The sequence below is a fragment of the Pleurodeles waltl genome, chromosome 4_2 (assembly GCF_031143425.1).
Source record: "Pleurodeles waltl isolate 20211129_DDA chromosome 4_2, aPleWal1.hap1.20221129, whole genome shotgun sequence".
Taxonomy (NCBI): Eukaryota; Metazoa; Chordata; class Amphibia; order Caudata; family Salamandridae; genus Pleurodeles; species Pleurodeles waltl.
Window position 1 is genome coordinate 468,574,156 of NC_090443.1, and position 27,541 is coordinate 468,601,696.

The window sequence follows — 27,541 nt, forward strand, 5'->3', positions numbered from 1 at the left end:
ATGATAATGTTAGCAAAAAGTGTACCAATGTTTGTACTATATGTGGGACAAAAAAACCTGCATAACAGTGGCAATTGTCCAAGGAAGGCCAAAAACTATAAAAAGAGCAAGAAAATTCAACATTATTACACTACGCATCAGAGTATTAGTAGCAATACTAATGAAAGAGTTCTGAATACTAAGCACAAAGGAAGATGGTTTAATAATAAGATTTTAATTGTGGAAAATAAGGTCATAAAACCAAAGATCCAAGAACAATTATGTTTGATGCATAATGGTCAAGTGGAATTCAATGTCGTTGATGATTTGGGCTCTCTAATGTCACATTCAAAAACATTTGGAAAGACAAATTTTAATTAAATCTGCTGTTGACCACACAGCTTTTGGTTATGAAAAAATACAAATGAAAGTTTATCTCAATAATGCACTGGAGTTTTAGGCTGCACAAGTGGGACAAAACTTTAGGTATCAGTTAACAGGAAAAATGTAATTGGGTGGCAGGATCAATTAGATTTACTCATAATTTTGAAATGGTGTAGATCTCATCCAGTAGGTTTGAGTGAATTTCCTAGATCATCAGTTGGGCTCGAAAAAAGTTCTGGGAAACAGTGTTGATGATAATTTGAAGATCACAATACTGAAAAAACTGCAACCAGAATAGTTCTGAAAGTGAAACCAGCACTCGAATGTGCAGCACGACCTTACAAAACACTACTTGGTCAACTGTGTATCAAAAATGCCACTGTTCCTATGATTCATCAGAATGGGTTTTTAATGTAGTCATCACACACAGAAAGTCAGGCGAAATCCGACAGAGTGGATTTGCATCTTTACACAAGAGAACTGTCATCATCTACTCAGAATACATGAAATGTTAGCAGCATTAGGCAATGTTAGTATTTTTCATTTATAGATTTGAAATCTGCATACCATCAATCCAGATTATCTACTGAATCTCGAGATATAGCCACTTTTACCCTACCATTTGATTCAATGAAGCTCTTGAGATTACTTCTGGGGATGGGCACAGCTGCAGGGGTGTTCCAAAAGCTCATGGACATGTTTTTCAAAAAAGGGAATTACATACTTTTCTATGCTGACATGCGCTGGTCAACAACGTGAAGTTGTCCCAAATAGTAACAATACTAAAAGAAAATAGTTTATTGAAAAGAGATAAATTCAAGTTTGTGGCAGAAACTGTAGATTATTTAGGCCACACAACAAAGGAATGTAGTAAACCTAAAGGAGGTTTTCTAAGAGCTACTAAAATAATCTGCTACTAAAGGACAAGGAAACAGTTTAAAGTAATTTTTAGTACTCAGCAAATACTATGCTAAGTATATTAAATGATATGCATTTATAATGCAGCCATTGAAAGATGTGTTGGGAATGAAAGAAGTTCATCTGGGGTAAAGAGCAAGATGATGCATTCAAAAAATGATTGGCAGTGCCCCTTCTCTGATCCCTTTTAATAATAAAACAAAATGCATAACTACCGTTGATATATATTCAATTGCATTAGGATCTGTATTAAGCCAGTGGTACAGCAAGACAGAACATACTGTGACCTTTATTTCACATTCCCTCAGGTGAGCAGAAAAAGAGCACCTAAAGCGGGAGGCATTAGCAAGTGCTTGGGCTGTTCACTGCTGAGAACTGTGGGGTTCACATTCTTATCCTTATACTGATCGCAAGACACAGATTTACATGATGATAGGGTGAGAAATAAGTAAAGCCTCAGAGTTGCAGTAGTAGAACGTTCACATAAATGTGTGACTGGGAGAAACAATATGGGTGAGGGATAAGGGTATCGGACAATGGAAAACATTTTGTGTCCGAAATTATTATTATTATTATTATTTTTAAGTTTTATGAATTAAACATTAAAACATTGCATTGCACAGCCCTGCCAATGATTTATTCGAAAGTGCTAATAGCGTTAGGTCATATTGAAAATATACGAAATGGTCTTATTCAAACACACCACCTTACACCATCGGGTAGCTCCTTTCGTTTTGTGAGAGATTGTGAAGTCAGAACCAGGTTGGTTTTTGGTTGCCTCAATTACAAGCAGGATGTCAGGGCAGGTTAAACTTCAAAGTTTTTATGAACAATATTACAGAAAAGCAGTAGTATGATCAGAAGAAGAAAACTAAAGTTCATCCATTTGAGAATAGGTGTTTGTGTGGTTATTAGGAAACTGTGAAGTTTTATTAAAGAAGAGTCTAAAAGTAAAGGACCGGCCAAAATTGTGACAAAAATTTCTGTTTCTCTGCGAGACAAAGAATGATATAAAAAAGAAATGTAGTGACATTACAGGACGATCCATTGAAGGTTTTGAATTCTGGTCTGTTGGAATCATTCTATGATTGGACAGGTTTTTAACTGGATCTGAAGAACAAGAATGTTAAAGCTGCTGAAGATAAAGGTTGTTTTTAATACTATCAAATATCCTATTTAATTTCTTCAGTATCATCAGTCTGAGGCAGAAAGTTAAATTGAATGAGTTTGAACCTGGAATTGTGCAACACCCTTTTGGTGTACTCACACACTGGTGTATTTCACAACTGATTTCTTATGCCCCTGATCAAGTTCCCTTTTACTTCTAACTTCCGGGAGACCTTTCCTATTTTACTGGATAAACACCTTATATAAGGCTGTACGGTATTAACCCTAAGAGAGAATTTCTAGCAGTTACTAGGATGTCTATGCAACGACCAAGTCCCTGTGTCAAATTATCTGCATGTTCATTTAAACATTGATTCCATGTTGCAGAAGTTGTCTCAACCACACTCCCAATGCCAAAAACTGGCCTGGCCAGATCCCAAACCTTTTCTCTGCCTCCTGAAAGGTGCCATCGTGTAGACACACAGATTCTCCACCAGCTGCACACGAGCAGATTCCAGGATAACACCACACTGGGAGCTCTGGTGAGTATGCCATTGCATTTAAGTTATCTTCAAACTGTTTCCAGCAGCTATTTGCAGTGTATTTTTCACGCTAACACTGCTAGGGTTAATGGAGTGATTTCAGTTTGCAAATAATGCACTTCCTCAATTCCTCCAGCAGCAAACCAGGCTGCTACCCACTGTAATTATACAGAGACACAGAGTAAGTCGAAATCAGGAACTCCCAGCCTTCTTTCAATTCAAGATTTTTGTACCTTTTCCAGAGTCATATTATAGCTGCCAGCCTTACATATTAATCCCACCAGGAGTGATCCTAGGTCTCTAAAACAATATTTGGCTGGTACAACTAGTGGGGTATTTACAAAGAAATATAGTAACATCGGGACCAATCATGATAGCTACAGTCAGTGTCAATGTTCCAAGGCGGCAGTGTGTGGCCCTCATTTGCACCTGGAAAGTCAGGGGTTCCACTGCAAATGCAAATAGTACTGGTAACAACGGACAGGCCTGCAGATGCCCCTGCCCACCTGCCATTGGCTCGGAATCACTTTGCCCCTCCTGACCCTTGGAGTTAAATCTGCATATAATAACTGGATCCACCTCATGAATTCTGGGCCAGAATAAGTATGCTGTGGGCCAAAATCCATATGCTGCATCACTTGACACTAATACTCCCACCTAATCTTGTCCAATGCTTTTTCCATGTCCAGCAAGGTTATTATTCAGTGTTTCAATCGACTCAAATTGGGCAAGATACTCCTTCCTGGACACAACCCTTTTGAGTCAGGATGCAGTGGTGTTTGGAATACAGGCAATACACTATTTACTAAGTCCTTACTCAAATTCTTCCAATCCATACTTAACATCAAAAGAGGTCTTTACAATGACAGTTCCAGAGTGTGCCAGTCAGGGTCCGGGCCTACAGCCACCATTGCTTCTCGTGCTTTTGGGTGCAGTCCCCCTGTAGTATGAGCAGATTTATACATCTCTAGTAATTTAAAGTCCAATAGATCATCAATTGTCCTGTGTGTGTGTGTGTGTATATATATATATATATATATATATATATATATATATATACACATACATACACACACACACACACACACACACACACACAAAAAAACGCTCTTCCTGTGGAACAGCAGACCTAACTATAACTACCTAGTGGCGACTGCCCTTAGTGTTCTGCGTGTGTGTGATATATATATATATATATATACATACACACACACATACATATACATACACACACATCTATAAAAGTCATGAGCTGGGTCTAACAGTGGGACAATATTTCCTGCAACAGAGGTATATGAAGGATCTGAAACACTCACAGATGTTACTGAAGATGATTGAATTGTGTTTAAATAATAATATTTTCTCTTCAGCCATCAAATATATGCACAGATATGCGGGACAGCGATGGGGGTTTCCTTTTCATCGAGCTACGGCAACCTTACCATGGGTTGATGGGAAAGACGCATAGCTTTGGGGGGGGGGGGGAAGAGAAAATGAGAAATATGCAAAGAAGGCAATTAATTGGTTAAGATATATAGATGACCTATTCATTGTTTTGAATGGAACAGAAATAGAGTGTTGGAGATATGTTGATAAGTTGAATGATAATGAGATTGGATTACAATTCACATACAATACAAGTACTAATAAGGTTAAATTTTTGGATGTATTGTAATATATAGAAAATAACCAGATTGAGACAACATTATATAAAAAAAACAACTGCAACGAATAGTATCTTGCATGGAGAAAGCTTTCACCCTAACTCGTTAAAGAAGAGTATCCCTTGAGGGGAGTTTATTAGAATGAAACGGAATTGCTCCACGGAACAGGAAATGGAAGTAAAATTTGCTGAAACTAAACAGAGATTCATCCAGAGGAAATACAAATATAGAGATATAAAATCTGGTGGATTCTCAACAAATATTGGGATATTACAAAGAAAGATCCAGAAGTTGGTAAACTACTTGGAGTTAGGCCAACAATCACATATAAAAAGGTACAGTCATTACAAGATCTTCTGATAAGGAGTCACTTTCAAATTAATAAACCATTGAATTGGCTAAAGACTCAAGGCAATGGCTTCATATGCTGTGGAAAATGCAAAGCATGTCGTATAGGGATCAACACAAAAGAATATAAAGACTCTGAAGGAAATAAAAGGATGATCAATAAAAGGATTACATGTAATACCTCTTATGTAGTTTATATAATTGAATGCTTTTGTGGATAGGATATGCGGGAAGTACAATATGTCCCCTAAAGAAACTAATTTTGGAGCATATCAGAGCTGTACAGAACAAAGACTCAAACTATGCCATGTCAAAACACTTATCAACACAATGTATTGTATTGTAATAGTATTTATATAGCATTTACTACCCCAGATGAGGCGTCGAAGCGCTTTTCGGCGAGTAGCACGTTAGTCCAGAAACCAACAAGAATTAGTGATGGATTAGTATCGGGAAATATGAGTACAGTTTTAGTATTATTATGAGATCATTTGAGCCATGGATATGAGAGTTTATTAGATAGATTGACAGGAGTAATGGAGGGGTGGAGGAGGAAAGAAATCCAGAAGTGTTATTTGGGAGTATATCCCTCATTTACTCATCCCAGGGGTAAAGGCGGATGGAGGAGGGAAGATTCTGTGGAAGGGTTAGGGAGATCATAGTAGCAGGGTGAGATAAATGAGGGCGAATTTAGTAGGGTTGTTTGGGAGGTCATGGTAGTAGAGTGAGGTTTTGTGAGTTAGATGTGGAAGCGGACGGAAGAGCTTAGGCAGAGTTATTTAGGAGATGAAAGTAGTAAAATTGATTTGGGATGAGTCAGAGTGGGGATGGAGGATAGATTGATAGAGACATGACATATGATGGTGGGTAGATAAGTGTGATAAGATGAGAGCAGGGATTCATAGATATCTAGTATATAACAACCCACCCAGGAGCCATGCAATGACCCACCAACATGCAAAGCACAGAAACAACATGTACATACATACACATATATATATATATATATATATATATATATATATATACACATACATACACACACACACACACACGTACATACAATACATCATTAGAACCATGGGTAAATATACTTAGTCAAACAGGTTTAAAGAGTGTGTGTGTATTTTATTGTTATGACATAGTAGCAATACATATTTTCTAAAGAACTATACATAACTAGAAATATACACATAATCAGAAAAAATATTTATCAACATAGGCATATGCAGTCCATAGTTGTATGAATATGGTGGTTATGAAGGAAAGAGCCAACTCTTGAGTAGTTTTCTGAAGACAAGAAAGTTATCTTTGGCTCTTATAGTTGGGGGTAATGAATTCCATAGTTTGGCTGCTTGAACTGAGAAGGATGTACCACCTATAGGCTTTTTCTTGTATGGTGGTGTTCTAAGGCGGGGTGCCAATCTTGAGCGGAGGTTTCTTTGTTGGATGTATTTGGTTATTTTGTTTCTGATAAAAAGCGGTCCTGTTCCATGTATAGCTTTGTGGGTGATACAAAGCAGCTTGAAAGTGCACCTTCTGGCAACGGGTAGCCTCAAGGCAGGGGAGATGTGGGCTTGCGGCTTTACATGTAATAGTAGCCTGACTGCGGAGTTCTGGATAAGTTGTAGTTTTTTCATAATAGATAGAGATGATCCATGGTAGAGGCCATTGGCATAATCCAGTTTGGATAGTACAATTGAAATAGTAGTTTGCACCTTGTGTGGAAATCCGAGATGGGGAAAGATGCGTCGTAGATTCTTCAAGGTGATGAAGCTTGTTCGTTCTAATTTGTCCACTTGGGCATTCATAGTTAACTTGGAATCCATGGTGATTCCAAGGTTTTTAACTTCCTTGGATAATTGAGGAGGGGGTCTGAGATCGTCAGGCCAGACGCATAGAGGGTCATAACTTTTCCAGTCACCACATATGAGTATTTCTGTTTTGGAGGTGTTTAGTTTGAGATGGCTCCACGTCATCCACTGATTAACGGCTCTGAGGCAACTGAAGATTTGTGAGTTTTTAATGTTTTAGGGAATTCTAATTTAACTAGTATTTGTGCATCATCTGCATAGTTGTAGCATATGAGATGAAAATCATTGATCATTTCTGGTAATGATATCATGTAGATGTTGAAAAGCAAAGGCGAGATGATTGATCCTTGGGGGACCCCTGCTTTTGTGAGGTAGAAAAGGACTGGAAAAACATGAGCTTCTTTGGCATTGCGAGCATTGACAAAGATGAAAGAGGAGGAGACCGAGAATTAAAATTAAGACGCTTGGAATCACGTTTGATTATAAAATTATGGACTAAGACCCCAAAGGGCTTAAAATGGGGACGAAGAACTTTATAGCCATTTATGAAAAGAAAAATCTGCTCATTATAAGCAAGTCAATGAAGACAATTGTACTACTGACAGTATAGTGCTGGGAAAAAAGAAAAAGTATTATAAATGTAGTATATGTGGAGTAAATAGTGACAGTAAGAACATATATAGAAAATATTAGAATGTCAGTCAAATAATTGATTAAAAGAGGATAAGGAATATATAAGGATGAAATCTAGAAGTACAGATAAAATATGATTTAAGACAATGTGATTCTTTATATAGAGATAATATTGGCAAAATAAGAGTCAAATCACAAGGATAGTGCCCCTACTATCATGATGGATATAACATGAAGAAACAAACCTGTAAAACAATTAGTATTTTTATGAAATGTGTTAGCTCAGATATATAGGAGTAGAACGGATATTAATGAAGAAATCTATATAATGATCAGTTATCAAAATAAAAATAATGATACTTCATATATACCATTAACAAACTTTCTGCACCACTGTTAAACAAGAAAAATAAGCTTTGTTTCCATATACAATATGCACGAAAAGATCTAATTGTTTTTAATATTGTTTTACTACGCTTCCCATTAGGCATTGCCATAGTTGTGTTTGAAAAAGTATAAAAGTGAGACACAGAAAATGCACTCACAAACTGTGAGCATGACCTGTTGGTTGAAACGCATTGGTGGTGGTTTTGGTGTTGTACATTATCTACATAAAAGGAAAAACTCTCCTGGAGTGCCACGGAATTACAATTGTTTTGGGAAAATAAATAAGGGAAGGTCCGTCCCTTCCATGTGCACCAGCTGAAAATGCGCGCTGCAGGAGGAGATATATATATATATAAAATTTGGCCGGGAAGCCACCTGAGCAAGGGGTTTTTATTCCTAGCCATCAACATAATAGCGGAGGTTTCCAGGTCCATCCTTTGCTCACCGGTCAGAGAAGGGAGTTTGCCACTATTCATGAAGAGCGAGAGGCACTCGTCATGAGAGTCAAATTAAGGCTCGCGGTTTGCCATTTTTACAGATAAATACAGACAGAAAGCACCTATTTTCTGGTCTGTATGTATTTTTGAATACGGATAAAAACGGAAATTAGATTGAAAACACTTAGAATCAGTCAAAAGCAATCAGAGGCTAAGTATGGCGCAGATTGACTGTAAAGGACTTAGAAGAGAGAAAGTTTCCTAATCACGCTTGAGCAGTTGTAGATGTGCATACGATTGCTACTGAAAAATGCATGTTGTCATAGGAGTGTACTGACTTATCAACTAAGTTTATTCTTATCATTGAAACCTATCAGGCATTCAAGTAGGAGTGCAAATGTATTGGTTAATTAAGAGTGCAGATTTACTAGTTTCTACTTCACTCTTTTTACAGAACTCAAAATAAATACGAATAAACACTGACAAAGTTTTGCAAAAAAATAAATATGGAGAAATGCAGACGGAAATGGAAAACAATAAATACCATAAAACCAGGAGCCCTATACATAACGTAGTATTACAGCTAGAAAATACCTGGCTTATCTGCACATGATGAAGTTCCCCATCCCTTCCCTCACAGCTGTCAGTGGCAAACTTAAGCCATGTGGGCTTCAAGTCACACTGAGTGCTAGTCCGATTGGTCATCCTCATGTTGTTCTGTGGTTGTGCCCTAATGAAAATGTAGGTGCTGCAACCTGTGCAAAATGTTTGCATGCGGTTGTTAGACGCTGTACACTCCAAACAAATGCAGGTGAGCACAGCCTATCTTCTGTCAGGATCATCTACTAAGACCCTCTCCAGCATCTGCATACTAGCTTCTAGTTTCAGAGTTTATCGTTAAAGTTTTCTCCACCCATGTAGTTGTCCTGATGCAGCTACCTCTGAGGTCTACGTCAAAGCTTTCCATTATGCTATTTTGTTTTGAACCGCTCTCTTGCTGCCTTTTTAGTAAGTATCAATGGCCACTCATTCAGTAGTTGAGCAATAAAACTGTGTGTCGGTTTCAAACTTCTATCGAATGACTGTGGTTCAGGTATGTGCAAATGTTCAAATATTATGAGCTAGCAACTGCACAGTAACTGATATGGGTGAAAATCATCCCAAGTCCCTAAAAAAAAAAAAAAATACAATACCTTGCACATTGACAAACCTCCAACAGAATCAAATGGCTAGCCCAGCCACTGAAAACAACTGGTCAGTTATGTACACTAAATGCCCCATGGAAATACTCCTTATTCCTAGTGGCATACATCTATAGGGCTGGCACTCTTATGGGCAGCGACATGTCAGGCAGTTCTTCCTTAAAATGACATACAACCACAACAAACATACAGGTCTATCTGTATTCTTTCTAGGCAGTATGAGAACTATGGTGACACGCCAGTCATGGTTGTGCGCTCTACAAATGATAGAGCATTACTTAATAAGGGGTCAGTGGAGATACAGGGTGGCCCAGATTAGTTTTATTACATCCACAAGCATAAATTCAAGTTAACATTAATGGCAGATTACATATATTGTCAATAAGGGGAAAGAAACGTTATTGAAACAAGGATAGCTGTAAATTAATCAGTGGGCTGCAAAGATCTGCCTGTAACCTAGTAGGACTGATCCAAGTATCAAAATCTGCAAGGATCATAAATTAGTATCAACGGGTTTGATAATACAAGAAACAGCCAATTGAACGCGAAAAGAAATTCTGCTTGTGTGATGTGCTACATGACTGAACGTATAATGAAAGGAAAAAATGTATTTAGAATAAAATGTAGACAATATTTAAAATACGAGGACCTTTCTCCAAAGCGAAGTTTAGTTGGGCTGGCAATCTTCATTTTGGGAATTTGTCAGAAAGACAGAATTCCGATAAAGATGTGTCACTTTTGGAGGATGTCAATATATTCAAGTAAATTCAGTAAAAAATGTTTTGACAACATATGTGAACCAGAGGTCAAAGCTAAAAGGCACAGCAACTATACATTTCTTGTCCGTGTATTATATAGTGATTAAACAACTTTCAAAGAATGACACAGCTACTCTGCCTAGGCAAACCAGGAGTCAGCACTCCATCAGTCTGTCTAACAAAGGCAATGGAGCAGAACAGAAATGGGCACATTCTGGGCCCATGAACATGGAGGCTGCGAGGCCCCCTGGAAAGAGACTGAATTCACGGTTAACCTCTTAACACTGCTTAGATATTTTAGCTTTCTTTAATTCCTCTCACAATTGTCCAATTCATCAAACACAACATTTAAGTAGATCCTTTGAGATTGTATATTTGCTCGAAATGGGACCCTTAAAAGACCGATATTACATGGCTGCTCTCCTTTGGAGTTACCTGTTGGTAATCTGCTCAGGGAGGCGAAGGACAGAAAGAGCATTGTTTTCAAACTACCTGTTATACCTCATGAACAGACAGCTACAGAAGGAAGGACAGTGTTTGGATTCCCCACTATGGTTTCAGTATTCGGTGCACAAGATCCAAAACCCACTTTCTCCCAGAAGTGCGCTGTGCTATAACACTAACTCACATAGATCGCGCCTGCTTACCGCCTCTCCAGAGCGGAGAACGAATGCTGCCCTGACGAGCACGACCGCTGCCCTTTTGTTGCCAAGGTTTCCTTCCCCCACCTCGCACCTCAGCTCTCGTCTTCGTCTTCGCGTGGCTCTAGAAAACAGAAAGCTGTTTCTGGGTGACTGCTGCAAAAATCGTGAACAAAACGTAATTCATCACAAATTGGTTAGATGCCATTGCGGATGAGGTTGAAATCCCTGCTACTATCAGTCGCCCTGTGCGTACGATCAATCTCACATCATACAGCAATGCTCGTTATCAAGGGAGAAGGAGCGAAAACGCTTGCAGAAGTATATAAATTATTTTGGTTGGTGGCTGCCATTTTGTTGTATATATGTGTAAGTTGTCTATGACTTTTGTTCAGTCAAAACAGCTATAATTTCCATTTTGAAAACTGTGGGTCAATCCCAGATAAACTTCCGTACGTTGCTCCACTCCCTTAACTCACACATCTCGGAGTTTGGCTATGACATCAGAAACGCTAAGACAATTCAGCTCTAGGGGTGGTTAAAAAGTTCTCTGTCATGGATGGAGCTAACTCAGATAGGATTAACACGGCACAAAAAAGAGAAATAATGTTAAGGGGATGTTGGCTGATCAGGATCCACGGAGGGGCTTAAGAACTTGGTGGAGTGGTTCGGAGAACATGACACAGTGGGGGCTAACATAAGCCAGAGCAAATAAAAGACAACGAACCCAGCTGAGGAGAGGGGCTAAACCCTTGGTCAGGGAAGGAAATACGAAACTCCAGCACAGAGAAGAGACTAACTCTTGGGTTGGGTTGAAGGCAAGAACTGGAATAAATCCCCTCAGGGGAAGGATTCCCGAGCTCTGCTCCTGGGAGGGTCCCTTCTTTGGCACTAGGGTAAGAAACTATGACTCTGGAGTAACACACCCATAGGCTTCTTGAGATTTAAAGGGGTGTGGAGAAGTTCTTCAGTCGGCGGCATGTGGGGCAATTCTTCCATGGGCATCGAATGGTACAGTTCGTACACTGGACATTTAAAGGGTTTTCTTAAATTTACAGGGTGTGGGCTGTTTTTAGATCAGCAGGGTGGGGGCTGTTCTATCATCAGGAGGTTTAAGCGCAGTTCATCCAACAGGTGCAAGACGGTTCCAACAGTATCAGGATGGACAGTTTGTGCAACACAAACGGCCCATGCACTGAGGTGTTCTGTCCCAGCTCTAGAATGCACACAAGTCCTATAGTGAATGATAAACTGTGAGAAGTCTAGAATTGGAAGGGTCATGCTTCCTGTCTGTGGATATTATAAATAATCAAACTTAAACTGCTGCCGGCTTAGATTATACCTCTTCAGGGTGAGTACTGCGTGAAGAAACCGGAGAAATGCTCACCATCCCACAGCCTCAATTCTACTGAATCAACACAACTTACTATTCGCTTAAAGTTCCTCTGCCACACTGCCACTTGATGAAGAACATCAATCCTGAAAAAGGGCAAAAGATGACATTAAAGAACATCAGAGAAAGATTACATATAAATATCTATTTTCGATTTGATCATATTTCTATGGCAATAACAATATTTAGAGCAATAACCTGTCCAGCAAGAGCCTAGTGTCATAGGGTTTTACTGTTTATGGTAGTCATAAATCCTGACCACAAAGATTCAGCGGGGCCAGGTATAGGTTGCTTACAGAACATTAGAGAAACGTAAAGAGCGTCATTATATGCCCAAGAGGCCAATGCAAAGATCATATGCTCTGAAAAATCTTTAAGTTGAATACCGAAGGGCTTTCTTCTTACGTCTGTGTTCTAAGAGCTCTTTTTTTTGCATTTGTCTTATACTGGCTATTTATTGACATTAAGGTTCTATCGACTGGCTATTACATTTGTATTTTGCGGGCTTGAAGTTTCTGAACCCACATTTTTAAATTAGCGTCTTTAGTATTTAATGGTAATGTGTCTTACATCGTCCACCCGCTCATATTCCATGACAGCTAGGCCCCTACCCAGTGCCCCAGTTCTCTTGCACGGTCCCAGATTACTTTAGTACCAAGTCTTGTTGAATATTTATGTGTGGATGCAATGCTTGAACTTCCTCAGCCTTCTGCAGCTGCTTTGGGCTGCAATTCTGAGTATATTAAGAATCTAATCTGTTGAATGAAAGTTGTATTGTGGCCCTTCTAAGCCTCTATTGTTTCTTCATTCCTCTCTACAAAACCTATAGACTTACCTGGGCATGACAGTAAAGACATCTGGGTGGAGATCAACTAGGCCTAAGCGTTCATCCTCATAGTTCCTCAAGGACTCCAACCAGGCCTGCCCGGGCTTTAGGTGAGAAGGAACATTTATGCTGCATTTCCTGATGACTGGAAGGCTTGAGCCAGCCTGAGATGGTTTCACTAAAGATAAAAAAGTACATTAGTTCTAATCACATTGTAGGTTTTCGTCACAACTTTTAAGAAGGCATGGGCGGAACTCGTGGAGCTTAACTGCAGAGTTTCGCAGTCACATAAAAACCTCACAAGATTCTGCTGAATTCTGCGAAAGACGGAATAGGCACGCCGCCCTGCAATTTAGCGGTGAGAACTCACTGGCACTTTAAAAATCAGAGCAAATGGCACCCCACAGCACGCCATAGGGTGAAGCTTCTGAGGTTGACTTTGCTGGTGTTCAAGTACAATTTCTGAGCTGCTGCTTTCCGACTGCGAACGGTCCCAACCTCCCACGTTGTAGAAATTTCGCCAGGTGCCCTCCTAGAAACCAAAAAGCGCACTAAGGGATTACCAATTTACTGTCTGCAAGCCGCATGTCGGAAATAAAACTACGCCATATTGTGGTTGGCGGAGTAGCCACAACTCTGCAAACTCCACCAACAGGGTGGAATATATCGTCCGCCCCTACTCTTAAGCACAACTGTTATTCACAAGTGGTCTTGCCTCACTGACTCTACTGCAGCTTTATGACAAACACAAAGTTCTAAAGGACAGTGAGGACTGGGTTATAAAAGTGGATTTCCCAGGATCACAAGCAATATCATATGAAGATACTAATTTTTCAACAGATGGCCAGCAGGCCCTATTATAGTTGTTCATCGTTACAACATGCTGACACACATGGTGGTAGGATATGAGCTTTAGAAAAATGTGAAATAAATATTATGAAGAAAGGAATCCCTAGAGAAGAAAACTCTAGGGATGAATCTGCAAAATGGAGGCATTCTATGGGGCTTGTTCACTAAAACATGGAGAGGAAGGTAGAAGGGTCGTTAAAAACCCAGCAGCACGAAGCCTGGCCTTATACAAGAGGGAGATCAGATAAGCAAAAAATCCTATACCACGAAAGGAACCTCTTGATAGCCTGATGCACAAATAATCACACATTCAAAAGCAGCTCTTGTTTCACACTTCTCAAAAAGTATGCTGTATGCATGTAATACAAAACAGAGTGATGTTAATATTCTGAGACCAGTAATTATCTCACACAGGTATACTTTCAGTAAGGACATTAACTTTTTATACCCCAATTCAGTGAAGTAATCAGATGCATACTAGTGTTTTTCACAAAAATCTCTATTTTTGAATAGGCACAAACGGCTCAATTGAACAAGCATTGGCAAAACCAATACGTTTTACCTATGTAACATCTTTTAGCTTTGTTATTCTTTTTTTATTTGTATTGCAGTCTATGCTGCTTTCTAACCTAACTCTAAATATATTATTATAAGTGGTAATACGAATGCTAACATTATTAGTCTTATTATTATTATTATATTAATTATTATTAATAATACTATTATTAGTAGTATTACTATTAGTATGATAATGTGTTTCATTAAGGCATTTCCCTGTAGTGTGTGGGATTATCGAATTACATTTTAGTGTGCTATATGAAGAGAGCATGCCTCCGCATTTATATTTTTTGCACAGCAGTCGCCAATAATTTGGGGTCTCGTTGTAGCTTCATAATCATTCATACTGGAGAAGAAGGAACTCTTTGTTTAAAAGCATGGTCCAGAGTGTCTGTGGATATAAGTTCATCGTGATATGCAAGCAACTACCTCGTGATGTGGCCATTATTAGATCTGACACTAGGTAACGTGTTTCATGGCACTCTACCATGCCTCACAAATATCTTTTAGCAAAAGCGTATTTGAGACCGAAGCTTTGTGCATGAGACCTTGAGGTGGTTGTACATGAGTGGAACGTTGAACTGATGCTTGTGGAACACAAAGGTGGTGGGAGGGACGGGCTAGCCACAAACTAGAATGTGGAGTGCAAGACTAATTAAAGAAAATATGGACGGGCAAGCACCAATGGGAGTGAGATGTTGAGAGGGATAGGAAAGACACGGACTGGAATGTGAAATGCAATGCTAATAAAATTAAAAGGGCATTTACAGGTGGAGGAGGACAGTGAATGAGCGCTAGGGGAAATTCATCTATAATACTTACAATTTTCCAAATGTTTGTACCTTTTGAACATTATATATTATTTCAGCTAAGAGTACGGTTCTCTGTTGTCCTGTGCAAGGAACAGAGGAAATGCTCAGGTGGCTATTGCACAGTTTTTGGAAAGCAGACATCATGCTTTCGATCCCGGCTTTAATACATGTTCAATCGTGTGATTGTGAACAAATATTTTTAGCAGGCTGTGTCTCACTATAGAAATAAAAGTATATGTAAATGCGGCCAGTGTAAAGTTGAAGCCAAGAGAAGTCTTGAACGGTAACAGTTTTATGTTGCATCCCCTTTGCGCATCATCAGCTTTTCATATGCATACAAGGAGCATATGACATACGTCTATTACTCACAGGTGAGTTCATCATGTTATTCCAGCAATTACCTCGTGACGTGGTCATCATTAGAAACATACACACAATTAACTGGAAATCATTTGTTTTTCATGGCTCTATGCCATGCCTTGAAAATAGTTTTTAGCACGAGCATGAGTGAGACCAAAGCTTTGTGTGCGAGTCCTGAAGTGGTTGTAAATGAGTGGAACACTGAATTATTACGTGTAAAACACTGAAAGGTGGTGGGAGGGACGGGCAAGCCATAAACTAGAATGCAAGGCTAATAATCTTTTTTTTTTTTTTTTTAAGTATGGGTGAGGAAGCAGAGAAGAGACATTCAGCGATAGGAGTGAGGTGGTGGAAGGGATGGGCAAGCCACGTACTGGAATGAGGAATGCTAAGCAAATAATAATAAAATTACTTTTTAAAGTGGAGGGGGGGTGGACAATGAACGTGTACGAGGAGGGAATCGCTTAGGTGTGATCCGGAAAGAAGCTGCATGGGCCAGGGAGGAGAAAGCCCATTTTAAGATTTCTTTTAGAATTCAAGAGACTTTGAAACCAGAGTGCAGGGGCTATGCAGGCGAAACCTAAAGATGGAAGGCTACACTGACAAAAAAAAAAACAAAGGCTTGAGGAAAATGCAAGAATGACACTGCCTGCCCCACTGAATCAGAGTATACAGCTATGCCCCATTGAATCAGACTATAAGAGTTGTTGCCCTTAATGTACATTTGTGTGAGGTAATGATAAATTGTACCAGGCATGGCACCTCAACACTCTAAAATGCATGAGGTTTGGAAGCACAAAGAATAAAGATCCAGCAATCATCAAACAGCAAAACATAAATGTGCCTGGGACTACCTAATTGATAATGCCACTTACCAATGGAGGAGGGGTCCACAGCATCAGAAGGTATACTGAGGTTGGATGGCAGTGCCGTTTCAGAAGACAGGGATGACAACAGCTGCTTAAAGAAAAATGGAACATTAAGAAATAAATGAGTGTTTCAAACATATCCAAAGCCTTCACAAATGTTTTCTATTCATCTGCTCACATTTTATAAGAATCGTGTTTCAGCACTTTTAACAGTATATTGTATCAACAGTTTCAGGGTAGGAAATACAGAAAAAGACTGCCACTGCATTGCACTAGAGGCTGCCTTTTTTCCCCCGGCAGTGGCCTTCCTTGCTACTTTCCAGATAAAATATATTTAGATCAACATGGCCCTACTACAACTTCCAAGATTACTCCTTCCATACCACACTAAAGTCAAGCCTCTACATCTTATTCTAGTCTTTCAACAACAAGAAGACAGAGTCCAACCTGCTCTGGAGCACTTCGAGCACCACCATGGATAGTTGAGAGATCCAAATAAAACACAGAAAGAAAGAGAAAGCAGATAAACTAATTCAGAAGCTATTGTCCTGGTCAGGCAGAGCAAAACCCAGGCATTGCGAGATGTGAAACAAAAATGAGCCCCTCATCTGATATGGGACCACTGTCTGCCTCTACACAGAAGCGGAGCACGCAAGACCTCAAACAGGGAAGGGAACGAGGAAAAAAGCAACATCAAGGGAGCTCTACAAAGACAGTACCAAGTATCAGTGCTATAACATAAGGGAAGAAAGGTTTGAGAAGACAAACTCTAGTGGAAGATCACCAAGGGAGGATGTAACACTGTATATTATTCTATTGCTAACAAAAACAACTTCCATCAAGCAGGCATGTTGTGGATGGCAACCACTAAAGGAATAAGTGACTAACTCTCGAGCTAGAATCAGTCAAGAGACAAGACAAAGCATCAACCACTGCAGAGTGGGACAGGAGAGTCTGGAAGTAAGGTGCAGTCACCCGAGGATCAAGGAGCAAGAGCGTGGCCAGAGGCAAAAATAGTGAAAAAATACAAAGCAGATGTAGCAACCTGTCATGATAATGTACCAGCCATATCGGTCAGGGACAAATAATGTATGTAAATTGAACAGGGCAGGAACTCTCGTCTGAACAAGGAAATCTGTGGAGATGGTGTTCTCCTTCTCCCTTATTTATTAGAAGAGGGTAATGCTGTAAGTATGCACCCCCCTCTCAGCTCTCTCTTCCCAGTCATAGGGCAAATGGTTTTGAAAGAGTATGCCTGCTCACATCCTTCTCAACAAGCCTTTCAAAACCAAGAGGTCTCGCCCATGCAAGAGCTATTGGCTTTGCCAATGTGTTTTAGCCATGCTGTACACCAATGTGGCTGCTGTTAGGCATGGTTAAAGGTTAGTGACATAAGTGAAGAGGTGTAGGGTGAAGGGGCATAGGGGTGCAGATTGGCGGTCTGTAGAGTGGGGCACAATGTTGTAGAGTGGAGTCTTGTGTTGATTGTTGTAGAGTGGAGTGTTGTGTCATAAAGTCAAGGGATGTAGAGTGTGCAGTAAAGTGGGGTGGGGTGGCATACAGGGAATTGTGTACAAAGGAGTCGATTGGAGGGGGGGGGGTGGCAGAGTGGCCTAAAGTAGAGTAGCATAGAGTGGAGTGGCAGCAAGTGGAGTGTCATTGCCTGGAGTGCTTAGAGTGTCAGAGTGCAGGGGCGTGGAGTAGAGTAGAGTGTCGTAGAGGGACGGAGAAATTCGGTAGCACACCAAAAGCATCTACTAGTAGAATAAAATGAAAGCACAACTCAAAAATGCTTAAATATTTACAAAATAGCACAGCCTTCAAATAAGCTACATACAGTAGTGTAAACACCTGTATATTTTGTGTATTATTGAATCACCCCATACATTGGTATAAAGCCAATGGCTGGTTCACAAAATGGGTTGAGGAAACACCTCTAAAACTCTGCACAAAAGCCAGAAAACCAACGCCAATTAATACAGTTTTGATTGCTGAAGCAGACAGGTCAGAAACACATTACAGAATGTCATTAATTTAATTTCAAAGTCCTGAAATGTAAACATTTGGGGGAAGGCAAATAATTCCACATCTTAAAACATAAACTACCCGAAGGAAGGTACGTTTCTAATCATTTAATGTAAACATACTTGTGTTAGCCTTGACATTTGACACGATAAATATCACAAGCTATAAAATGTGTTTCAACCTTTATTTTTCCTTTAAATTTGCGTTGTTCGCTTTAAAGGCGCTTTGTTAAAAGGATGTGCATCTTTTATTCCTCTGATGTTTGAATCGTGGTAATTGCCACCACAGGTACCTTTAACAGATGTCCATGAAAATAACCAATGTTAGTTTTGAGCACTACATCTAATGGTGATGTCGTAAGGAACATATAAAATCCCTGGTTCGACACACCCTATCGTATTTTTCTCCTCCCACTCCCATACACAACACGTCCCTTACCCGGCCTCCCTGCCTGCAGCTCCGAATCAGACTTCTCAGCCCAATCATCCTCCTTTAGGATGCAGAAGGTCAGCTCGAGCTTCCCTCTGCCATGTTCAGTGCAGCCTTCGCGCGCATCCATATGATGTCACCTACGAAGTCAAAGCTAGATGACGAAAAACCAGGAAGGTGATAAACGGAGCGGCCATCTTTAAATAGCTCGTTCCCTTTCAAATGAAACAAGTGTTTCTCCGAACGACCACTACAAAGACAGGATTCCTGAGCCAAAATGAAATACATCACAAAGATTATATTTTTAAGCAAACAATATTCATCGTTTTAGTTGTTATTTTCACCGACATAAAAATAGGCCTGCCAAAAGCTCTATCCCTGTTTTTGTATATTTTGTTTTTTTAATTGTAAAATATGCTATTCGAAACGAATCCTTTGCTATCTTTTGAAATGCCACTAATAGATTTATCTGCCGAGCCAATGGGAAACTGGGGGTAAGCTTGTCTTTACTTGAGCTTAAAATGCGTGTGTTCGCCGGACAATGTGCAGCAGCCATATTAACCCCTTTGCTGCCAGGCCTTTTCCCCCCTCCTGTGCCGAGCCTTTTTTTGGCTATTTGGGGCAGTTCGCGCTTAGTCCCTCATAACGTTTTGTCCACATAAGATAGCCAAGCCAAATTTGCGTCCTTTTTTTCCAACATCCTAGGGATTCTAGAGGTACCCAGACTTTGTGGGTTCCCCTAAAGGAGGCCAAGAAATTAGCCAAAATACAGTGAAAATTTCGTTTTTGTAAATAAAATTGGAAAAGTGGCTGCAGAATAAGGCCTGTGTTTTTTCCCCTGAAAATGGCATCAACAAAGGGTTTGCAGTGCTAAAATCACCAGCTTCCCAGCCTTCAGGAACAGGCAGACTTGAATCAGAAAACCCAATTTTTCAACACAAATTTGGCATTTTACTGGGACATACCCCATTTTTAAAAAATGTTGTGCTTTCAGCCTCCTTCCAGTCAGTGACAGAAATGGGCGTGAAACCAATGCTGGATCCCAGAAACCTAAACATTTCTGAAACGTAGACAAAATTCTGAATTCAGCAAGGGGTCATTTGTGTAGATCGTACAAGGGTTTCCTACAGAAAATAACAACTGAAAAAGAAAAATATTGAAATTGAGGTGAACAAAAACATCAATTCTTCTCTACGTTTTACTCTGTAACTTTTTCCTGCAATGTCAGATTTTCGAAAGCAATATACCGTTACGTCTGCTGGACTCCTCTGGTTGCGGGGATATATAGGGGTTCATCAAGAACCCTAGGTACCCAGAGCCAATAAATGAGCTGCATCCTGCAGTGCGTTTTCATTCTATACCGGGTATACAGCAATTCATTTGCTGAAATATAAAGAGTGAAAAATAGCTGTTAAGAAAACCTTTGTATTTCCAAAATGGGCACAAGATAAGGTGTTGAGGAGCAGTGGTTATTTGCACATCTCTGAATTCCGGGGTGACCATACTAGCATGTGAATTACAGGGCATTTCTCAAATAGATGTCTTTTTTACACACTCTCTTATATTTGGAAGGAAAAAATGTAGAGAAAGACAAGGGGCAATAACACTTGTTTTGCTAATCTATGTTCCTCCAAGTCTCCCGATAAAAATGATACCTCACTTGTGTGGGTAGGCCTAGCGCCCGCGACCAGGTTCTGTTACCCAGAATCCTTTGCAAACCTCAAACTTTGGCTAAAAAAACAAATTTTCCTCTAATTTTGGTGACAGAAAGTTCTGGAATCAGAGAGGAGCCACAAATTTCCTTCCACCCAGCGTTCCCCCAAGTCTCCCGATAAAAATGATCCCTCACTTGTGTGGGTAGGCCTAGTACCCGTGACAGGAAATGCCCCAAAACACAACGTGGACACATCCAATTTTTTGAAAGAAAACAGAGGTGTTTTTTGCAAAGTGCCTACCTGTAGGTTTTGGCCTCTAGCTCAGCCGGCACCTAGGAAAACTTACCAAACCTGTGCATTTTTGAAAACTAGAGACCTAGGGGAATCCATGATGGGGTGACTTGTGGGGCTCTGACCAGGTTCTGTTACCCAGAATCCTTTGCAAACCTCAAAATTTGGCTAAAAAAACACGTTTTCCTCACATTTCGGTGACAGTAAGTTCTGGAATCTGAGAGGAGCCACAAATTTCCTTCCACCCAGCGTTCCCCCAAGTCTCCCGATAAAAATTATACCTCACTTGTGTGAGTAGGCCTAGCGCCCGCAACAGGAATTGGCCCAAAACTCAACGTGGACACATCACATTTTTTCATAGAAAACAGTGCCTACCTGTGGATTTTGGCCTCTAGCTCAGCCGGCCCCAGGGGGGGCAGAAATGGCCTAAAATAATTTGTCCCCCCCCCAGAGCGACCCTTGCGTGGCATTGGCGCCAAAAAAAAAAAAATCCCCGGTGCCTAGTGGTTTCTTGTGCATCTTGACCTTGGCCTTGGGGGCAGATTGACCTAAAATCGGCCAATCTGCCCCCAAGGGGGGCCGAAATGGTCTAAATACAATTTGCCCCCCAGGGGAGCGACCCTCGTCCAAGGGGTCGCTCACCATCTGTAAAACAAAAAGGGGGGCAGAAATGGCCTAAAATAATACCCCCCCCCGGGGAGTGACCCTTGCCTACGGGATTGATCCCCCTGCGTGACATTGGCGCCAAAAAAAAAATCCCCGGTGCCTGGGGCAGATTGGCGTAGCAAAAAGCGGCCGATCTGCCCCCAAAGGGGGGTGAAATGGCCTAAATACAATTTTCGCTCCCCATCTGTAAAACAAAAAAAACAAAAAATCCCTGGTGCCTAGTGGTTTCTGCCCCCCTTGGGGGCAGATCGGCCTAATCAAATATAATTTGCCCCCTAGGGGAGCGACCCTTACCTAAGGCGTCGCTCCCCACACCTAAAACAAAAAAGTAAACAAAAAACAAAAAAAACCAAAAAAAATGATCACTGGTGCCTAGAGGTTTCTGCCCCCCCCCCCCCTGGGGGCAAATCGGCCTAATAATAGGCCGATCTGCCCCCAGGGGGGGCAGAAAAGGCCTTCCAAAAAAATGCCCCCCCTGGGAGCGACCCTTGCTCAAGGGGTCGCTCCCTTTATGAGAATTAAAAAAAAAAACATCCCTGGTGTCTAGTGGGCGTTTCAAAAGCCGGATTGCAAGCAGTCCGGCTTTTGAAACGCTTGGAGGGACTTCAAAGGGAAGGAAATACATTTTCTTCCCTTTGAAGCCTCTCCGGGCCTCCCCCACGTGATCGAAAGAGAAATGCAAAGCATTTTTCTTTCGATCGCACTGGAAGCTGAGCTTCCAGCGCGATGGGGGAGACTCTGTGACAAACAGCGTGCGCTCGCGCGCTGATGTCACAGTGGGGGTGGGGGGGTTGGGGGTGGAAGGGGAAGGGCTTCCCCTTCCATCCCTGCCTTTGGGGGGGGTGGGGGGAAGCACACAGAGGGAGCGAGAGCGCTCCCTCTGGGCTGTGTGCCGAGGACGTAATGGTTACGTCCTCTGCACAGCAGCACTGTGCCGCAGGACGTAACCACTACGTCCTCGGCACAGAACCGGTTAATGCCAGGCGGAACAGAGTCTTAAAGCATGTTCGAGAGAACTAAAGGCACTGGATTGCCATATTAGGAGCAGGCATTACGTTTCAAAAACCTCTGCCTATATATTGCCTACAATCCAACATATTAGAATAGGAAAGTGGAAGATTTTAAAAAGGAAATGGAGAATGTATTTCCCCTTTGACTGCTATTTAGAAGAGGCAGTTATAAGTGGGAGGTAGCTAAAACCAAGCCATTTTTTAATTGCATGACTTTGTAGACTTTAACTCAACGTAAGCAGTTTTCAATTAGCTAGTTAATACGGCATGGTTGGCCATGTCCTTGCCTTTGCCTTTACATGTCAGTCAGTGCATCCTGAGACTTGTCACTAGGGTTGCTATTGTGAATGCTGAATTTCTTGCTAATAAATATTCACGTATTTGGGGTTATGAATCTGCATAGAAAATAATGTGTGGCTTGGGGAAATGTGCCCAATTGAGTATCCCCCATTAATCACAAAGTGTCATTATTAAATGTATATTAATATTAATTGAAGTATCTGCATTAAGGAAATGTAGTAGATTGATGCACTAATGATTTTGCATTATGTATTTGCTTTACTAATTGTAGGCCTAAAGTTAGTGAGGTTTGGGCCTAGTTTGCTCAGCCTCATGTTAATTTGCTGTGTTTAGATAATATCGTGGGAATGTGTTAGCGCATCTGACCTTAATAAGTAAACTTACAAGGGGACGCAAATAGGTCGATGAGCCTTTTGACTCTCAATTAACATGTTCCCACCATAACTACAGTACATGCAGATCAATAAGCGTAAATCAATCAGTAACATCAATAATCAATGACATTCAATAACATTTGTAATCAATCGAGTCAATAATTGTCACATACCATGACCCCTCAGTCATGAATAACCACACCTTTGGTAAAAGTTAGTATGTTTATTTACCTATATTAACAATGCTAATGTCAAGTAAGATAATCTCAAAATCGAATGATATACATACAGAAACAACAATGGCTTTCCAAATCTGCTAAAGAAACACAATCTAATCAAAGCTTGATCTATTACAAATTTTAAACTTACAGTGCAAATCTATAATAAGAATAAATGCGCAAACAATATCACATACATTTAGATTCACCAAAGAAATTCATCAAACGTTATTCCCTATAGCAGCCTTTCATTAGTGAGAATCCTTAACTTACACCAGGTTAACATCAGCATGTTGGGCTTCGTGCAAAACAATTTAGCAAACACAATTTTGGAAAACATCTAGCTATTGTTCTATCAAAACAGTGCGTTTGGTACCTAGAAAGAAAAAGCAAATAAACCTAACAAAACACATGGGTAAAAGAATACCTCTCCTCAATTGGATCGGCAAGCTAAGATAGTCTTCGTCATCAGGACATCAGTTCAATCAGCAAGGCATCATGATTCAGCATAAAAGTTCAGAAAACGCAAAGTCTTTAAGCATTAAAGTTAAGCATGTCTCTCGTCAAGATGCACAAGAAAATATTGACCTTTCAGCCAGCAAAAAAATTGGCAATGGGCTAGACAAAAGACAGATGCACACTGGCAAAATTGCAAATGCTGGTTTCGTCTTAGGGCAGTCCTGTTAGGTTAAATTCCCTAAAACTATTTCCCAAGTCCCTGTTGGTCAAGGAATCGCATGGACATACTTTGTCCAATAAAAATAAAACTCAAAATCTCTGAATTCTACCACTACTCTGTTCACATGTCACTGATTGGCTTCTCCTGTAATGTCCTCATCATACGGCTTGTCAGGTAACAATATTGTTGCAGCTTATACTCCGGTCAGTGTCTCTATTGCTCTCCTTCTTAGAAAGTCAGTCATATGCACATTACACTCATATTGTTGCATTTAGCAAGAACAGCATCTTTTAGCAATCGGTTCTCATGAGAAAGACTTTTAGCTATGAGTACATTTAGACAGTACAGTGGAAAATCACAGTTTAATTCTCTAAGACAGCCATATTATTAATCAGTTTAGAAATACAGCTTGACATGAGGCCATGCAACTAGGCCAAGACCTCAGCTAAGTTAAGACCTACAATTAATAAAGTTAATACATAATGCATAACCCTCAATATGACATATTTCCACATTAATCAAACATATGCTCAACATTTCATATTAATAAGTCATTAATAAGTATACTTCATGAACATTGGCGGCCACTCATCGGCATCACATTTTCAAATGCGTGCATTATTTTTCTAGGTTATAACATTTTCTACACAAATCCATTACTCATAATACATGTATACTTATTAATAATTTTTATTATAACTCCTGCGCTAGCAATTGTATGATTAGAGGAATTCATTCATGTATTGTTTTTCACTGAGTTGACCAAAGTTTAGCAGATGTTTTTAACTTTCTCACGAGAACTGTTTGTTAGAAAATCATGTGCTAGTTATTGCTACAATGTATAGTTTGATGTAAAACAGCAATATTCCCAGGAGCTAGCAATGGATGCGCTGTTTGGAGTATAGATGGATACAAAAATGTTACCTGACGAGCCTGATGGTGGGACCAGAAGAAGAGGAGCCAATCATCAACATGTGAAAAACAGTTTAGCTACATCTTAGATTTGAACTCTTATTTCTATTGGACTAATTGCAAACATACGATTCTTTGACCAATGGAAATGTGAGAAGTTCTTTAGTCGATTGTAACTTAACCCAACTGTAGAGAGAGGAGAAAACCCATTTCTATTGTACCATGTAGAGTTATGCTCATTTCCCTATTTTCGATTTTCCTCCAGAGAGGAATCTATCTTTAACATTACTGCTTAAACTTCTGATGCTGAATGCTGATACTTTAGATATTGCTTCTTAATGGTTCGGATAGCTTAGAGTCCCTGTTTCTGAACCATTTCCTTTCATAGTCCGTTGCTGATGCTGACCGAACTGATGTCCAACTGACGAAGATGATTGCAGCCTGCTGATCAGTACTGAGGAGAGGTATAACAAAATGCCATTGTTCTTGTTGTAAGTTTGCCTTTTGTTTCTAGGTACCAACTGCTATTTAGGTAGAGCCATAGTTAGATGGTTTTCCAAATTTATGTTGTCTAAATTGTTTTGCTTGAAGCCCAAACATGCTATTCTAATTAGGAGGGTAGGAAGGGAAACCCTGACATGTTAACAGGTTGCTTCTAATAAAATTCAATTTTGCTCAGTTGCTGAATCTAGATGTATGCTATTTTTGTTGTACAATTATTCTTGCTATTGATTTCTGCCGTAACTCTTGAATGTTTAGTAATTAATACGTTAGTTAAATTGAGATTCTTTAGAAGATTTGATTAACCAGTGTTGTTCTTATGTGTCTATCAGTTGGAGGTGAGATTAATTTACTTGACATTAGCATTGTTAATATAGGGAAATAAACTTTCTAACTTTATATAAAGGTGTAGTTATTTGCTGTGAAATAGGTCATGGTGTGTGAAGATTACTGACTACAAAGGTTATTAATGTTTACTATTGGTGTTGTTGATGAAGTTGCTTTTGCAGTGGGATTTATGGTGGGAATCACTCTAAGCGAACCTCTAACGCATCCCCTAATAAATTAAAGAAAGCAAACCAAATAAGACCAGACGAGCTAACATAAATGGTAGCAGAGTAGGATGGTCTGTCTCCTTAAGAGCCCATCATAAGGCCCAGTGCATGGTTTCTCTGCTCAAGAGCCCATCATAAGGCCCGGTGCATGGTTTGTCCCCTCAAGAGCGCATCGTATGGTCACCTTTTTGCGTTCTAGAAAGGATAACAGAGTAAGGTGGCTTGCCTACTTGGGGTGTCATCATAGAGTCTTTGTACGGGTTGCCTCCATAAGAGCTCGTCATACTAGAAATTATAGCAGGATCGCGATGGTAAAAGAGTTGGGTGGGCAGTTTCCTTGAGAGATCAACATCATTGAAAACATTGGTTCAGACAGAGCCAACTTCACTTTTACTGCCTCAAGTGTAGGGACAAGCAATTCCAAAGTACACTCCAATGACAGGGACACAGACAGATATGTCTGTACTGATGAGCCAGAATATGGGAACTACGCAACCACTGAACTTAAGTGTTAGACCAAACCCAGATGCTGTATCTGTACCTGTCACTATCGGACCACTTGTACCTTTGTTCGCACAAGGGAAGAACAGTACAGAGGGGCCGGGAGCATTAATTCAGAATTCACTGAGGGGAGGACTTAACGAGAATATCCGAGTAGTCACTCCTGTGGGACAGACATTTGATGGATCGAGATCATTGCTAGACCTTAGTCTATTCAGAGTTCCTCTGTTTACTATGATAGGGTCACACGTTAGTCAGAGCCTGAAATTACTGAAACCGCAGTTCCCAAATACAGTTGTGCCACAAGTACCACATACCCAGGCTAATAATATTTCATTGCAAGGTTTGACAGCCCAACAATTGACTGAATAGTTAGACAAACTGAATACCCCACGGAGTGCTCCTAGGGGAGAGAAGTACTTGAACTATACAAGACTAGGAATGGAAGCGGGTGAGCTCAATGAGGGACTATGGGTGTGAACAGATTAGAGTCCTACACAGAAGCAGAGTTGACATATCTGTGCCTGAAGATTACGCGGGAAGTGAGCAATGTGCATCAAAAGCTAGCAGACCTGGCAGAGAAATACGGAATAGAAATAGAGAAAACAAAGCATTTGAAAAGGAGTTACAGGTTAGATTTTGACGCAAAAGACTTTGAACATATGGGATCTGCTGGAATGAAGGCACACCTTAGGGACTTACTCCAAAGTGTCCAGACATGGGGAGCTTTAGGCAAATGGGAAGGCAGATGGGCAAAGGAAAGAGATAAAAGAAGAAGGGATTCTGCAGAGCTGACTGCAAATGTGCAGCAAAGCAAGGATCTGGTAAAATCTTTACAAATGAGAAAGATTCCAGGAGGGAATTTTGTTTATGTCCCTTGGAACAGAAGTGACATTCTGTCCTTTACAAATGACTGTCCTAGGTTGAGAGAGAAGCCAGTAGAAT

General features: G+C 40.3%; 1 protein-coding gene across 2 annotated transcripts in view; it reads right to left on the reverse strand.

The window, feature by feature from the left end:
- The window catches only part of MRPL4 (mitochondrial ribosomal protein L4), a 38,987-nt gene extending 19,909 nt beyond the window's left edge, over positions 1 to 19,078 (reverse strand). The window contains exons 1-5 of one of the 2 annotated variants that reach the window (XM_069231801.1): positions 18,945 to 19,078; positions 16,488 to 16,569; positions 13,043 to 13,211; positions 12,242 to 12,293; positions 10,821 to 10,938 (exon numbers count right to left, since the gene is read on the reverse strand). In XM_069231801.1, the coding sequence (XP_069087902.1) occupies positions 10,821 to 10,938; positions 12,242 to 12,293; positions 13,043 to 13,211; positions 16,488 to 16,569; positions 18,945 to 18,992 (469 nt within the window). In that variant the 5' untranslated portion in view covers positions 18,993 to 19,078. Of the gene's footprint in view, positions 1 to 10,820; positions 10,939 to 12,241; positions 12,294 to 13,042; positions 13,212 to 16,487; positions 16,573 to 18,944 lie in introns of both variants that reach the window. The other variant, XM_069231800.1, reaches the window with a different exon arrangement.
- Positions 19,079 to 27,541: the final 8,463 nt, after the last annotated feature.